The 14,574-nt window shown below is 38.4% G+C and overlaps 1 protein-coding gene across 1 annotated transcript in view; it reads left to right on the plus strand.

Annotated features, from left to right (window-relative positions):
• LOC111864386 (lachesin) overlaps positions 1-11,913 on the plus strand; it is a gene marked incomplete at its 5' end in the record, with an annotated part of 44,085 nt that extends 32,172 nt beyond the window's left edge. Inside the window, 3 exons of the mRNA XM_023851607.1 lie at positions 4,322-4,384; positions 6,061-6,132; positions 9,256-11,913. Of these exons, the coding sequence (XP_023707375.1) occupies positions 4,322-4,384; positions 6,061-6,132; positions 9,256-9,425 (305 nt within the window). The remainder of the gene's footprint in view (positions 1-4,321; positions 4,385-6,060; positions 6,133-9,255) is intronic.
• Positions 11,914-14,574: the final 2,661 nt, after the last annotated feature.

Genomic DNA, 14,574 nt, shown 5'->3' on the forward strand with positions numbered 1-14,574 from the left:
TCCCTGTAAATTGAGGTACTTGTCCCATCGTTTCACAAGCCCCTGAAAACCAGCAGTATAAAATGCTTTGGGCTGCTGTCGGAACCAGGCGGTGACTTCCCTTTCTACAGCTTCATCGTCGGGAAAATGTTCAGTCGAGAGATGATGTTTAAGAGGACTGAACAAATGAAAGCCGCTTGGAGCAAGACTCATCACCTGTGACAACTCGGGCTAGAATATCGTGTCCTTCATCGTGGTAGCGATTGAGTTGCCGTAATGCCAGACCCATTATTTGCATTTTGTGTTGTGGGGTCAGCATGCATGGCACCCATCGTGCACAGACTTTGTGAAGACCTAACCTGTCATGAGACTACCATGTGTTCGGCCCTCTTAAACATCATCTCTCGGCTGAACATTTTCCCGACGATGAAGCTGTAGAAAGGGAAGTCACCGCCTGTTTCCGACAGCAGCCCAAAGAATTTAATGCTGCTGGTTTTCAGGGGCTTGTGAAATTATGGGACAAGTGCTTCATGCTACAGGGAAATTATGTTGAGAAATAAAATCATTTTTCAAATCAGTACTCTTATTTGTTTAAGTTCTATATCCATTTCTAACTTATTTATTGACTTACTTAAACAGGGCCAATATATGTGTAAGAAAGTACTTGAACCGTAATTTGCGTTTTTAATAATATTTCTTCGTGAATAGTGCTGAAAATTTGGGAGTGATGCTAGGCTTTGCAAAACAAACACAGACGTAATCTTCCCCGTTTAATTCTGTCTCTGAAGGGCTGTGATACATTTTCTTCATGAACATAACAGTAAAATGATCAGGACACGCTTAGACTCAAATATGAGAAGCCGTTTGAAGATTGAAATTGATCTAAATAAGATTTAAAAATTCAGTTCATACTTAAAAAGAGTACATTCCGATACAGAGATAAACTGATTAATGCTGTTTAATGCTGCTTTGTTTTTAGAGTTATTTGAAACGCATAAGCACACTCTGTGTTCAATAGTAAGATAATTCTTAATATTACCGCATGCGGCAGATCGAACAACTAATGTGTTTTGTGGTTTAAAGAGTTATTCGGTCCCGTTTGGGTAACGTAACTCTTTGTCATTAGTTCCTCCATCAATTCATTAGATCTATGCTTTACCACGCGCCAGCCGCCACAGTTCTCCATTTTTGTTTTTGGCTCAGAACTAAGGACGGATTAAGGTTTCTTTCCTTTCAAATCATAATCTGAAGAGAGCGTTTTGCCTCGCCAAGAGAGGAATTTTAATATGACTATGGTTAGAAATCATATGGAGTTAGAAGCACCTTAGTCTTATGAACACGTATACACTTCGTCTGTCCGACGGCCCAAGTGGTGGCTCAGTTCCATTTGGGACTAAATTTACATGTTCTATACAAAATATATTATACAATAAAACATATATTTTTTTTATTTGCACGCATATATACGGATGAATTCATACACACATATACAAACACATACCCTGANTATACAATAAAACACATATATATATTTTTTTTATTTGCACGCATATATACGGATGAATTCATACACACATATACAAACACATACCCTGAGGAGGCAGCATATATCTCCGAAACGTCGGCAAATACTGCTTACTACACACACACACAGTAACGACTTGAGTGCTGAGTCAACATCAACAATGAACTACCATGACAGCCTAAAATCAGTAATATATGCATACATACAAAATACAGAGCTGCACGTGTGTATGTGCGCTTATGTGCATACAGACAGCGGAAATTACAATTGATTTGTAGTTGATAGTAATCATTTGTTTTGGGGCATGACGCAAAATTTCGTATTCACAGAGATCAGAGACCGCTTAGTGGAGCTCAACCGAAACAATATGTTATGTACTCATTTATGATTGGCTAGCTGGAGTCGAGCGAAATTAAACAACGAATAGTTAGCACATACTGTAAGGACAGAACTCAGAAGTACAGTCGTGGTAAGGACATGCAGGAGAACGGAGCAAAGGACCAAAGTTATATAACATGAGATTAATTCCATACGAAGTACGAGAACAGAGAACCGATGAAAATGACAAAGCAGTACTAATCATTAAATGGCTCGCGGATAAAAAATTTGCATGTAACTCAGTTTAATCAGCGAAATTCCCAACCATGTTGTTGCTACTGAATAAAACAAAGACTTTAATAATGAATAAGGGTCTCGTATGGTTAATCTTTGATTTAATAGGATGGTTCTCTCTCCATTAGCTCCCAGACAGTAAGCACACTTTTATTCTATGTAATGTTTAAGAATTACCTGATAGAAGCAAAATAGAAGCTCTCACATATACTCACGCTATTTTCACTGAATTTATTAACAAATATTTTTACACTTCCAAGAAAGAAATTATTCTAAAGAAAACTTAAATATTTGGTTATTACTTCACAAGAAAAATACTGCATCTCAGTTATAAAAACAAAGAAGTTGTGTTTAATGAAATAATCGCTGTTTATTCCAAGAATCATGCGAAATGCATAAACACACTTTGGACAAAACGTGGCCTTACTAATTTTAAAGAAGATGGGACATACAGTAACCACTGTACTGTAAATAATGAAAACGTGTTTTTAGGCACACATGAATATGTCAATATTTATGTTTGTAACTTCAATTTCGTATCATTTACATGTACGTCATTACAAGTAACTGCATGTATATACATTTCTCATTAGAAGACTAATTTCCAAGCTCCACGAACGAAGTAGTCTACGTAATTCATGAAAAGAATAAACTTATATACGATGGCTTGTACAGGGCGTTTAACCATCGAGGAAAATTGGGAGCAGCGCACAGCAGACACAACATTTCTCACAGATTGCTGCTGTAACTACAGATAGCAGAATGAGTCATTGGCTCTGATAAACGCGCGCCGTCAAGTGGTCTGTTCTCGTCATTGCAGTAAGTCGTTTTAATAGTACGTCTTCGTTAGAGGTGTCGTTATGTGGTCAACATTATATTGAAATGAAATTCACTATTGAACAGCGTGTGTTTATTGTCGAAACGTTTACAAAGAAAAACTTAAAGAAAATGTATCCGTAAGTTTCGACGTAAATATCCTGACTTGCCAGTTACCACAAAGTCGTGTGTATCCAAGCTTGTGAAAAGTGGCGTGTTATTTCATTCAGCAGAGCTTCAGTGCTGCGAGGATTATTCTTGTAGAATTTTTCCTTCAGGTTTCCCCCAAGATAAATATCGTAAAAACTGAGATCTTGGAGGCCACAGTCCCCTGCTGATTATTCTGTCATCAAACACTTCCTGTATTGCGACCATGGTGCATTAGGTGTATGTGCTGTAGCGTTGTCTTGCTGAAAATACCCATATTGTCTTTCTTCAGCAGACAGCTGACTGAAGAACGGGTTCAGTATATCATTAACCTAGCGGTCAGAATTCACGGTTTCGTGGAAAAATAAGGGGCCCGTGATTCGCCGTGGACTTACAGCACATCGCACTCCCACCTTTTCACTATGTAATGGCACTTACTGTATAGCGTGAGGATTTTCATTGCTCCATATTCTTACATCTTGTGCATTGACATGACCACTAACGTGAAACCACGCCTCATCAATCATGAACAGAAGCTATGGATCCACGATTCCATTGTACACATTTTGCAGTAGCCATTTACAGAAACGAATTCTTGGTGCATAATCTGGTTGTTTCAGCTCATGCACAATTGTTATTTGATTAATTTTGTGGCTGTGAGAGCAGAACCTAGCGAAACACCGGTTTCCTGTGCTAAATGTCTTAAAGATTTTAGAGGACTGATCTGTAGTCGTGCCTCAATATCCTGAACCTTTTCTTCAGTCAGCACAATCCTCTTCGATTGCTTCTTTATGTCACATACTGAACCTATGGTCTGCCATTTTTCGCAAGCTTGGATACTCATGACTTTGTGGGAACTGGCAATTCAGGATATTTACGATGAAACTTACGGATACATTTTCTGTAAGGTTTTTCCTTGCAAAAGTTTCGGCAATGAACACGCGCTGCTCAATAATGAACTTCATTTCAGTATAAATGTCGACTGCCTATCGACATCTCTAACAAAGACTGACTATTAATGCGACTTGCTGCAGTGACAAAATCAGACCTCCTGACGGCTCGCGTTTATCAGTGCTTATGACTCATTCTGCTATCGGTAGTTACCGCAGCGCTCTGGGAGAAATGTTCTTTCCGCTGTGCGTTGTTTCTGGGTTTCCTCGGCCGTTGAACGCATTGTATTTCTTACTATGTTTCCATATGCATAATCATATTTACACCCTATGTCCTTGTGTTGTCTTTCAGAAATCAAAGTAGCAACGCAAATTCCTGTTGAATCAACTGAGAATCAAGTAGCTACAGTATCAGGTAACAATATCCATAGGTATTGGAAATATTTCAGTTATGAGTTTCTATATCTGTTAATGAATGTTAACATTTTGTTTACATTAAAGAAGATAAGCGGAGTTTTTATTTATGAATCTCGAAATTATATAATGATCAGCAAATATTAAAGTCTGCTCGTTCAGTTCCCTTCCTAGGAAGTTTACAAGTAAACAAAATGTTAAATAAATCATTCCAGATAAAATAAAACATAGTACAGAACTCATGAGACGATTGATGCAAATGTGACATAATTCCTGTGTACATATATCTCAGTCACTCAAAATCCCAACAATCAGGAACAAATAGAATTCAAACGCGTTGCTTAACATTCAGAAGTTGAATCGTATGCTTATAGCAGTATTCACTGTAAAATTCTTACTCAAATATGTAGGTAAGTCAATAAGGTAGTTGCAAATGGATATATACGTAGAACTTACACGAATAAGAGTACTTATTGATTTGAAAAATGCTGTCGGAACCAGGCGGTGACTGGGAACACGAAGGCATACAGCTCACCTCATTCCAGCCTCAAGGACAAACCGTAAATGCCGACTCCTACTGTAACATCCTCAGGAAACTTCATAAGGCCATTCAACAGAAGCGACCAGGACTCCTCACCAAAGGCGTGTTGCTCTTGCATGACAACGCGCGTCCCCATACTGCCAACAAGACAAATGAGACACTGCGAAATTTCAAGTGGTGTTGCTCTTGCATGACAACGCGCGTCCCCATACTGCCAACAAGGCAAATGAGACACTGCGAAATTTCAAGTGGGAAGTCCTCGAGTATCCTCCGTATAGCCCCGACCTTGCTCCAAGCGACTTCCATTTGTTCGGCCCTCTTAAGCACCATCTTTCGGCTGAACATTTGCCCGACGATGAAGCTGTAGATAGGGAAGTCACCGCCTGGTTCCTGAAGCAGCCCAAAGAATTTTATGCTGCTGGTTTTCAGGGGCTTGTGAAATGATGGAACAAGTGCTTCAATGTGCAGGGAGATTATGTTGAGTAATAAAAGCATTTTTCAAATAAGTACTCTTATTTGTTTAAGTTCAATATCCATTTGTAACTTATTTATTGAGTTACCTCGTAGTATATNATACAAGAGAGAACTTGCAAATCTTCAGCCCGCAAAATACCTCAGGTTTTTGTGTCAGGTTACAGCTGCACATCTAAGTACTATTAGCAGTAAATTTCTTGTCCATTTGTCAGTTTTACTGTTTAATAAAACGATAGAGAACATCATTATTGACGTCATTACGGCATTATTATAGAATAAAATATTACTCACAATGACAAATTCCTTCAGACTTTTAACTTTATTTTGTAAATATTTATACTGAGTTCAGATTAAAAAGCGATTGTAGCATTTATACATGTTAACAAGAATGCTGAAAGCAAGGCATTCTTAAATGGTATGTATGAGGTTTTTGTCAATTATAAAGTGTACTGTAACAATAGGTAGCCAGACACGTGGATAATATGTGTTAATGAGCTGTTCACGTAGAGTAATACCACTCACCCTGAAACTTCGTTGCGTCGTCGGGAGATGAGCCCAATTTCTGTGAGTCTGTGCGGCTCCCTGCTTCAGACACTTGGTGGGGGAGCAACTTATGCAAGAGGATTCTCTTTTGCTGTTTTCATTAATTCAGTTTCGTATAGTTCCAGCACTCGAGGTAACTGGCACTGGGGGACTGAACGACATGGCCAATGATATTTCTCTTACAACGATCGGTGAGTACCTAGCACAACCTGTATTGAGCAATTTACATTCTGATATTAATCGAAGCTTCTTTTGGCAACAGCGACAGTGAGCTCTGAACATTCGTTGCTGTCACTTTCAATGGCAAGTTACATATACACGTACATATAGGACAAATGTGTTCACCTTTGTGCGGCCTCTTCAGACTTAACCGACATATATTGGGTAACTTATAGAAATACAGAAAGGAGAAAAATTCTGAATGTCTTTTAGTTGACACGTATCTGTGGTGTAGCTCTAAGATTTCGTGATATCAGTTTGTTGCCTTGACTCAAACGTTCCTCATATAAATTTCCAATGTCTGAAGCTCACTTCAGTCTACAGTAATTTGGGGGACGGTTTGCCTCCATCAAAAAGCAAGTATAATAAACGTTGTCGACATAATCTCAAACCCAGACAACGTACAAATTTCAGAAGAAATCGTATCTTTTTAAATCTGAGGATAATCAAAGCTCTTTTTTTAATTACATTTCACAACAATACAATAAAATACTATTTTAAAACGGAAGGAATTCCTGCTTACGTCGTCCTAGATGAAGTAACGTGATTAGTACAGGGTGTGCTAATTGAAAGGAATAACTATTTCATGTTCCTGTTCTGTATTGTAACCTAACAGACGTCTTATAAAAGGCTATCAACTCCGTCCAGTGTGACTGTTAATGCCTTTTCTTTCTATCTCTCATTCTGAATCTTTCATCCTTGACATGTTTAGGTCTGAGAGACCATCAGCGCGGCCCGAACAACAGGATGACACTAAAGGGTTCTATTAATCAAACAACGGAACCACGACGTGGCAGACACTCAGCTTCCTTCAAAGAGAGGCAGTACAAAGGATATGAACCAAATTGGTTCTAAATTTTAACAAAGATTTTTATACCACAACTGTAAATAAACTAATTATAATACTTCATAAATATTTTAATATATTCATGCACATCGCTGTAGCAGTTATAGCATCAGATTTTATATTCATGGCAATGTAAGATATTGCAGGAAGGCAAATCGGAAAGTCTTTGCCCCTATTTTTTTTTTGAGCCACAATAATATACATATAGGGAAATCAAAATACAGGCAGTGTTCTAGGTACCTTTGACTATTTTCCCACATGGTCACTACCCCGGTTCAGGCATTTGTCCCATCGCACCACTAGTTTGGAGATGTCGCTTTTGTAGAATTAGGGCGGTTGGGCGCGGCAGCACCGCCGGACAGCGGTTTTCGCGTCGTCATCGGAATAGAACCTCTGGCCTGCCCGGAACTTCTTCGGAGGACCGAACACGTGGTAATCACTGGAGACGAGGTCTGGACTATCGAGTGCATGCTCCATAATCTCCCATCCGAATGACTGCAGTCGGGCGGCGGTCCTGTTTGCCACATGAGGCCTGGCGTCATGGAGGAGAACCACATCATCCACGAGATCCCCGGGCGCGACTGCAGTCATTCGGATGGGAGATTATGGAGCATGCAACCCATAGTCCAGACCTCGCCCCCAGTGATTACCACATGTTCGGTCCACTGAAGAAGTTCCGGTCAGGCCAGAGGTTCATTTCCGATGACGACGCGAAAACCGCTGTCCGGCGGTGCTTCCGCCCCCAACCGGCCGAATTCTACAACAGCGGAATCTCCAAACTAGTGGTGCGATGGGACAAATGCCTGAACCGGGGTAGTGACTATGTGGAAAAATAGTCAAAGGTACTTAGAACATTGCCTGTATTTTGATTTCCTTGTATGTGTATTATTGTGGCTGAAAAAAATAGGGGCAAAGACTTTTCGATTTGCCCTCGTATATATGTGTTGATATTGACCAATCACACTGAAATAGTAGTTTCCGCCTGTATTGATATATCCTTTTGAAGAAGATGGTCTCTCAGACCGAAACATGTCAAAGGTGAAAGATTAAGAAGTAGAGAAATAAATGTATAAGTCACACTGGACAGAGTTTATAACCTTTTATAATATTGCTGGTGTGACGGACCAGGATGAACCAAATCAACTCTAACAGACGTCACCAGGTAAAATGAACACATCTCTCCGCTCTCGGTATACAGAGAGTTGTTCAAAATATGCGGCCAAATAGGTCAGATAATTTGCAGAGCGGACTCCAGCTACATCAGGGCTGTGCGTACAGATACCCTAATTGTATGCAAGAGCATACACCCTGGCACCCTGTCTGATTCACGTACTTTCTATCCTGGTAAATTCGGATAGTATACTAATTAACTTTACTCATATTTCTCCCGTATATCAGAAGAAATTAAATGTCCGGATTTGATAAAAGTTACTTATTCTACGCACAGGACGAAGATGTGTCACAACATACTCTTATGGTGTCTTTTACAAACAAAATTTATAAACACCATAAAGACGTGTCATTATTCATGATGACGTTCAAAAAGACCTAATTCTTACATAAAGACAATATGGTTTATGATGTTCATGAACATAACAGAAAACACTAAAGGCGCGTCCACATTACTCGTGCTCGTGCTCGTGTGACTCGCTATGCTCTCGAGTAATGTGGACGATATGACAAGTCACGATACAAGCAAATTTTAATTTTTTAATTTAAAAACTATAGCCAATAAATAAAAAATACGACTACAGCCTATACACACTACGAGTAAATATACGGATCCTCACGCGCCGAAGTCTGGCGAGCAACTGAAGTAGTGTGGACGAAGATTTACGAGCACAAGTAAAAGCCAGAAGAGTCTCCCGACGAGCACGAGCACGAGTAATGTGGACGCGCCTTAAGACGTGTCACGGTATAAGATGACGTTAGGAAACTGTGTTTGCTAACAGTGTAAATAACCACAAAAACGTATTTTGTATCATGTAGCTTTCAGTTCCTAGTATAAATCTCCTCTACAACTTGAAAGAAAATACCTAAATTATTTAAAGCAATTATATATTGAACTCACGATATCTGTGCTTCTGATATAGTATTCCATGAAGAAGGCAGATAAGTCAAGAGTACTTACCAATATTTAGAAAGAGTATGAAGCAGATGCGTGTATTCTGTTACCGTGGCAGGTTTGAGGGTTTCATTGCTTTGTACTAAAATTACGTCACATGTAACTGTAAACTGACTTCTGCAGCTCCAATGCCGTCCATGATGGAGGAGACGGTGCTTGACCAAAGCTCAACAATGCACGACGTCCAAGCCGAAAGAGGGGTCAACTCTGGGGCACGAAAGGGTGCAGCCACGAGGGTGCTGGCAAGCTTCATGGTACCCTTCCTCTCCGTGCTAGTGCATGTGGTCAGATGACAATGCCAGGCTCTAGTGGATGCACTCGTCTAACTGTGCAAGTGCATCTGTTGCGTACATCAGAGACAACACCACACGTCATGCATTCACAGTATTTGTGTTGGCAAGAGCGGAGTGGGGACGGAAGGGAGGGAAGTTCTGAGAACAGGCGTCAATACTGCATATGTCAGCTTGTGAAAGAAATAAAAGCGAAAGGAGTTTTATTATCGTAGCCAACTCAATAACCGGAAGCATAAAATGTTAATATACATTTCAGAAGATCGAAATTATGGAGGAAAAGTGTATGACTTGTAACAAAATGTACAAACAGTTTTGCAACATCGAAATCGTAGTATTTACATGAGTAATGTTTATGTGCATTTCATGTTTCGTGTGCTGGACAAAAGAAATGAAGAGGAAAGTTTCAGTATTCCTTCCATATTACAAAGGCATGTCAGTTGTGACAAGTTGTGCCTAGCAGTATATATTTTGACTGATTGCCGTCGCCTGGCCGTGGATATCCGTGCAGTGGATGAAAAGCATAAGAACATATCCAGATGGTCTCAAGAGACATGACAGTTCGCTTCTAAGACAGTTACAACGTTAAATTTGTATTGTAATAGGAGCACACGCATATATCAACAAGGACTTCGGTAATACGTACGCTACTATTTATCTTTCGAAAGCTTCGTAAGATCCTGCGTCAAAGGAAATATAGTGGTGTATGAAATTTTTCAAGATTCCCGATTAATGATAATTATATTCAAAACCAAATAATTATGAACTTTTGGTGGCTAAGCAATGTGAAATTTATCTAAATACAATTTAGAAAGTACTTTAATATTTTTATTAACACAAAGCAGGAATATGAGACTTTCAGTTCAAGGACGAGACATTATTTGGCCCAGCTTATCCCACCAGGCAGTAGCTCTTCCCGAATACACGTCACAAATAATGGTGGGGTGGATGCTGACCATCGCAATTAAATCTCCCTGACATAATTGATATAGTAAATATAGTTTATGTAATTAGGTATACAGACAGCAACACTAACAACTCTGCTCAATATACTCGTAGCATCAAAGGAACCGTTGCTACAAGACAACTCATCAACGCAGCACTTTCATTAATAAAGATAGCGCTTTGCAGACACATACACAAAGCAAAAGTTCTGGGGCCCATTTTTAACATAGAGACTACATGGATGAACCTTGATATTGAGCTAAAGAAGAATTATCTCTCTGGCACACTATTTCAATTCATATCCTGCTTGGTAGGTCAAACATATCAAAAGAAAGGTGTCTTTAATTTTAAGGGCAAGTCTAGACTGTGTCATATTAATAAATTAGACCCTTTCGAGTATAGCTCCACGACTACCAGCTACAACAAACTGAAATGCTCCTCGCTGAAGGTTTCTCTAAGTATGATTGTTAGAGGAGAAATATGGAAAGTACGGGATAAAATTATATTGAACTGAGCCAAAGTTACTCTGAAATGAAAATAAAAGTCTGGGATCTACCTAAACGTATTTTACGGCAGTGTAGCTCTGTGTAACTATCATCAAAGACGCTTACAAACTAAATATTCTGTTTTAAAACAATACATAATATCTATATATGAAACATGCTTTCTTCATGTATACAGCTTCTGACGTCAATACCTGCAAATGCAAATGGACGACTTACTTGTTATCACTCAAGGTGACCATTGGAAACTCTGTATGAAATTAACGTATAATATATCATGAAGCATGTGCTTTTTATAAACGTGTGTAAAACATGCAAGTTCATTCCAAAATCCTACTCTAAACTACATGAATCTGCACTGCTGTAATATGAAGAAGAAGAAGAATACGCAAGTGAGTGTGGAGCTATAAGAAGCGACACCGTACGTCGCAGCCTTACATTTCTTCTTGCACGAAATGTAACTTGCCTGGGTTTTTGTTGTGAATATGGAAGTTCTGACGTGCTGCGCCAAGTTCTAAAGTTAAAAATATCTTTGGCAATTGCATTGAGGTGGTCTGGAATCAGTTCCCTCACAGAAAGAATATTAAATGTTTCAAAGGGTGGTACAGTTAACCTTATGGCTCTTTCGTTAATCAATTATTGTAGAACTTCAACACATACAACTGTAAAGGAGCATGATATTTTTCTGGAAGAGTGAACTAAAGTTGTATGTCTCCATATACTGGCTTAGTATCATTCCAAAGAATTCAAGATCATATATTTCGTTATAAAAATTCCTCGCGAATTTTATGATATTTGTTTAAATATTGGAAATATTACTGAAAACATCACACAGCTAAAAGACAACAATAAGTAGAATAATGCCCCCAACAATTGCGGATACTATCAATACTGAAATAAAATTCTTGTCTAACTTTCTTCTCGGAGTAACAAAATCACAGCACTTACATGTTAAATTAATTTTGTATATTTTGTTTTACATTGTATTAGTACTGAACAAAATGTGTAATGTATAAAAATATAAATACAAATCGTCTTATTAATATTAAATTTTATTCAGTTGACTTTTAACTTCTTTCACCAACTCCCTCAAAGATGAACAGAGAGCGAAATGGACTAGTGGCTAAAGCAGTGTACCAGTCGTTTGTGCTTCCATATGCCTGCGTACGGATACAGTCAACGTAACTAAATAAACTATGACGCTTGTATATTTCAAAACAATTTCAAAATACTGCATTATTTAATATTAACTACGTTCAATTCTTAAAGTTTACAAGTTTTCCTAAACATTCTACCGCTGAATTAATGTTCCCGATCTTCTGTTTAACCCAGTCCCTACAGCTTTTATTTTAAGAGTTGTGTGTGATACAACAGACAATAACTTGTTACCACTTCATTAAGATAAGTTATGTGGACATTCTTACGCCTATTGCACAGCAGCTACAAGGAAGTACTTTCGAAGATCGCGTAATGTTGTGCGTCTTTATAGCAGCTTCTGTATACGAAAAGTTACAAAACTTGTTCTATTGAAATGGAAAAAAAAATGGCATGCGTTAAACTTTTGAAGCCCGAAAAGTTTACACTTGCCTTCATAAAACGTCCATTCTGAATTCTTATAGTAATTATTGCAGAAAATCTACAAAGTACAACCGTTTAATTAAAATAAATTATTTTTCTTAATGATTTCTTCAATTACATTATTATGATATGGGAAGTAATTCCGGGGCTCTAAGAGCCCTGACACAAACTCACCAGGACAGTACAGTATTTGTTAGGCCGTCATGCGAGAGATCTCCATGTAATGTGTTTCCGTAGTAACGTTCTAATTTATTTCTTCAAAATTATTATACAACAATCGTACGGAACTGTGGTAAAGTTTATAAAATGTGAGCATTATTACTAGGCAATAGGGGAACAAATTCTCAGCAAGCAATCTACTGACAACTGTTGAAGACTCCGTTGTAAAAGTGTCTTGAAACCCTCGTCCCTTGAAATCTGAATCCTACAGCAATCCTCAGAATTCTGCAGAAAAAAAAAATATCTACAAGCTAATGACTACGTGTGATCATCGAAAACTGTGTTATTGTTTTTCTTAACAGCAGAACAGTAGTAGCAACAGATTATTATTGTCGCATTATTATTTATAATTATTATTACTGTTTCCCACCAAATATAGCGATTGTTTAGTTATGAGCAGGACCCGGATTTTGATGACCTGAAAATATTTAAAAAGTGACCTATAAAATGACTGAAAAAAATCCATAAAAATGAACTAAAGTATGACCCAAAAATGTAATATGCAGGGCCCGGATTTTGATGACCTGAAAATATTTAAAAAATGACCGAAAAAAATCCAGAAAAGTTACCTAAAGGAGAAAAGAAAGCACACTTCGCTTCCATGTTATTCACATTTCAGAAAACATATGAAGAAAAATTCCCTAAAATTGCCAAAAATGACTAGAAATACCATTAAAAGTAAAAAAAAATTACCAAAGCATTACCCCTAAAATGAAAAAAATGACCTTAAACCTAAAAATGTCAAAAAATGACAGAAAAATACCTATAAAATTTACATTTCCGTAACCAGCAGCTCATATACTAAATTTATATATTTAAGAGCACCGCATAAGATATAAGGAAAAAAAGATGACATGTCATCAAAATCCGGGGCCCTGGTTATGAGTGTCACTCTGCATTCGTGACTACATCCACTCTAGCACATCATAAAGGAATCAGAATGCAGTCTGACATCACAGATCCTAATTATTAAATAAAATTGTGTTTAATGAATAAACGAAACAATTCTCTTTCTTTTAGAGTTCTTGCACGCTTACAATTACAGCAGCGGATCTTTGTGCAATTACTGGTAGTATTATGACGATTTCAACTTCGTCAATTTATTTAATGTGGTCAGAATGAACAAATCTCAAAACACAGCCCCTGATTACCCAAAGGTTTCTGCGGCATCCGTAGCGACCCTGGAGAAGCCAATGAATGGTGAAAATTGGGAGAGGTTTTCACGTCATACCAACAACAGTTTTATTTGTTCTGTATTAGAGATTAAAAGAGTATACTTAAAAGCCGTCAACACAACAATTGAATATAAACCAATATTAAAATATCTAACATTCATCTAACTACATGTTTCGATCTATTACGATCGTCATCAGGTGATTCCTATGAAGGACATATGTCGTTATTGAATTGTAAAACTGGATCAAATTTTAGTTATGAGTAATATTAGCGGCCTCCGTAGTCTAGGGGTAACGTTCCCACCTCATGACTCAAGGTACGCGGGTTCAAAAACCCGGCGGAGGTCGTGGAATTTTTAAGGGCGGAAAAATTCAGGGAACAAGTCCTCCGGGAGGGACTTTAAGCCGTGGGTCCCGTGTCGTAGATTTACGGCACGTAAAAGAACCTCATGTCTCTAGCAGACCTCTGAGCAAAATTAGGCCAAGTTTCCCGCCCAATTAGTTTCCAATTCCTCCGGTAGATGGGGGAAGTATCAGGTACCACTGCCAGAGGAGGGGGGACCTCTCTGACAGAAAGGGACTAAAGTATTAGATACCACTGCCAAGTAGGGGGTAGAAACTTGCTGGCAGAAAGGGACTAAGAACCCCTTCCAGAGGAGGGACGACCTAGCTGACAGAAAAGTGACTAACTATTAGATACCACTGCCAGTAAGAGGTTGGAACCTCGCTGGT

Source organism: Cryptotermes secundus, unplaced genomic scaffold, assembly GCF_002891405.2.
Source record: "Cryptotermes secundus unplaced genomic scaffold, Csec_1.0 scaffold357, whole genome shotgun sequence".
Classification (NCBI taxonomy): domain Eukaryota; kingdom Metazoa; phylum Arthropoda; class Insecta; order Blattodea; family Kalotermitidae; genus Cryptotermes; species Cryptotermes secundus.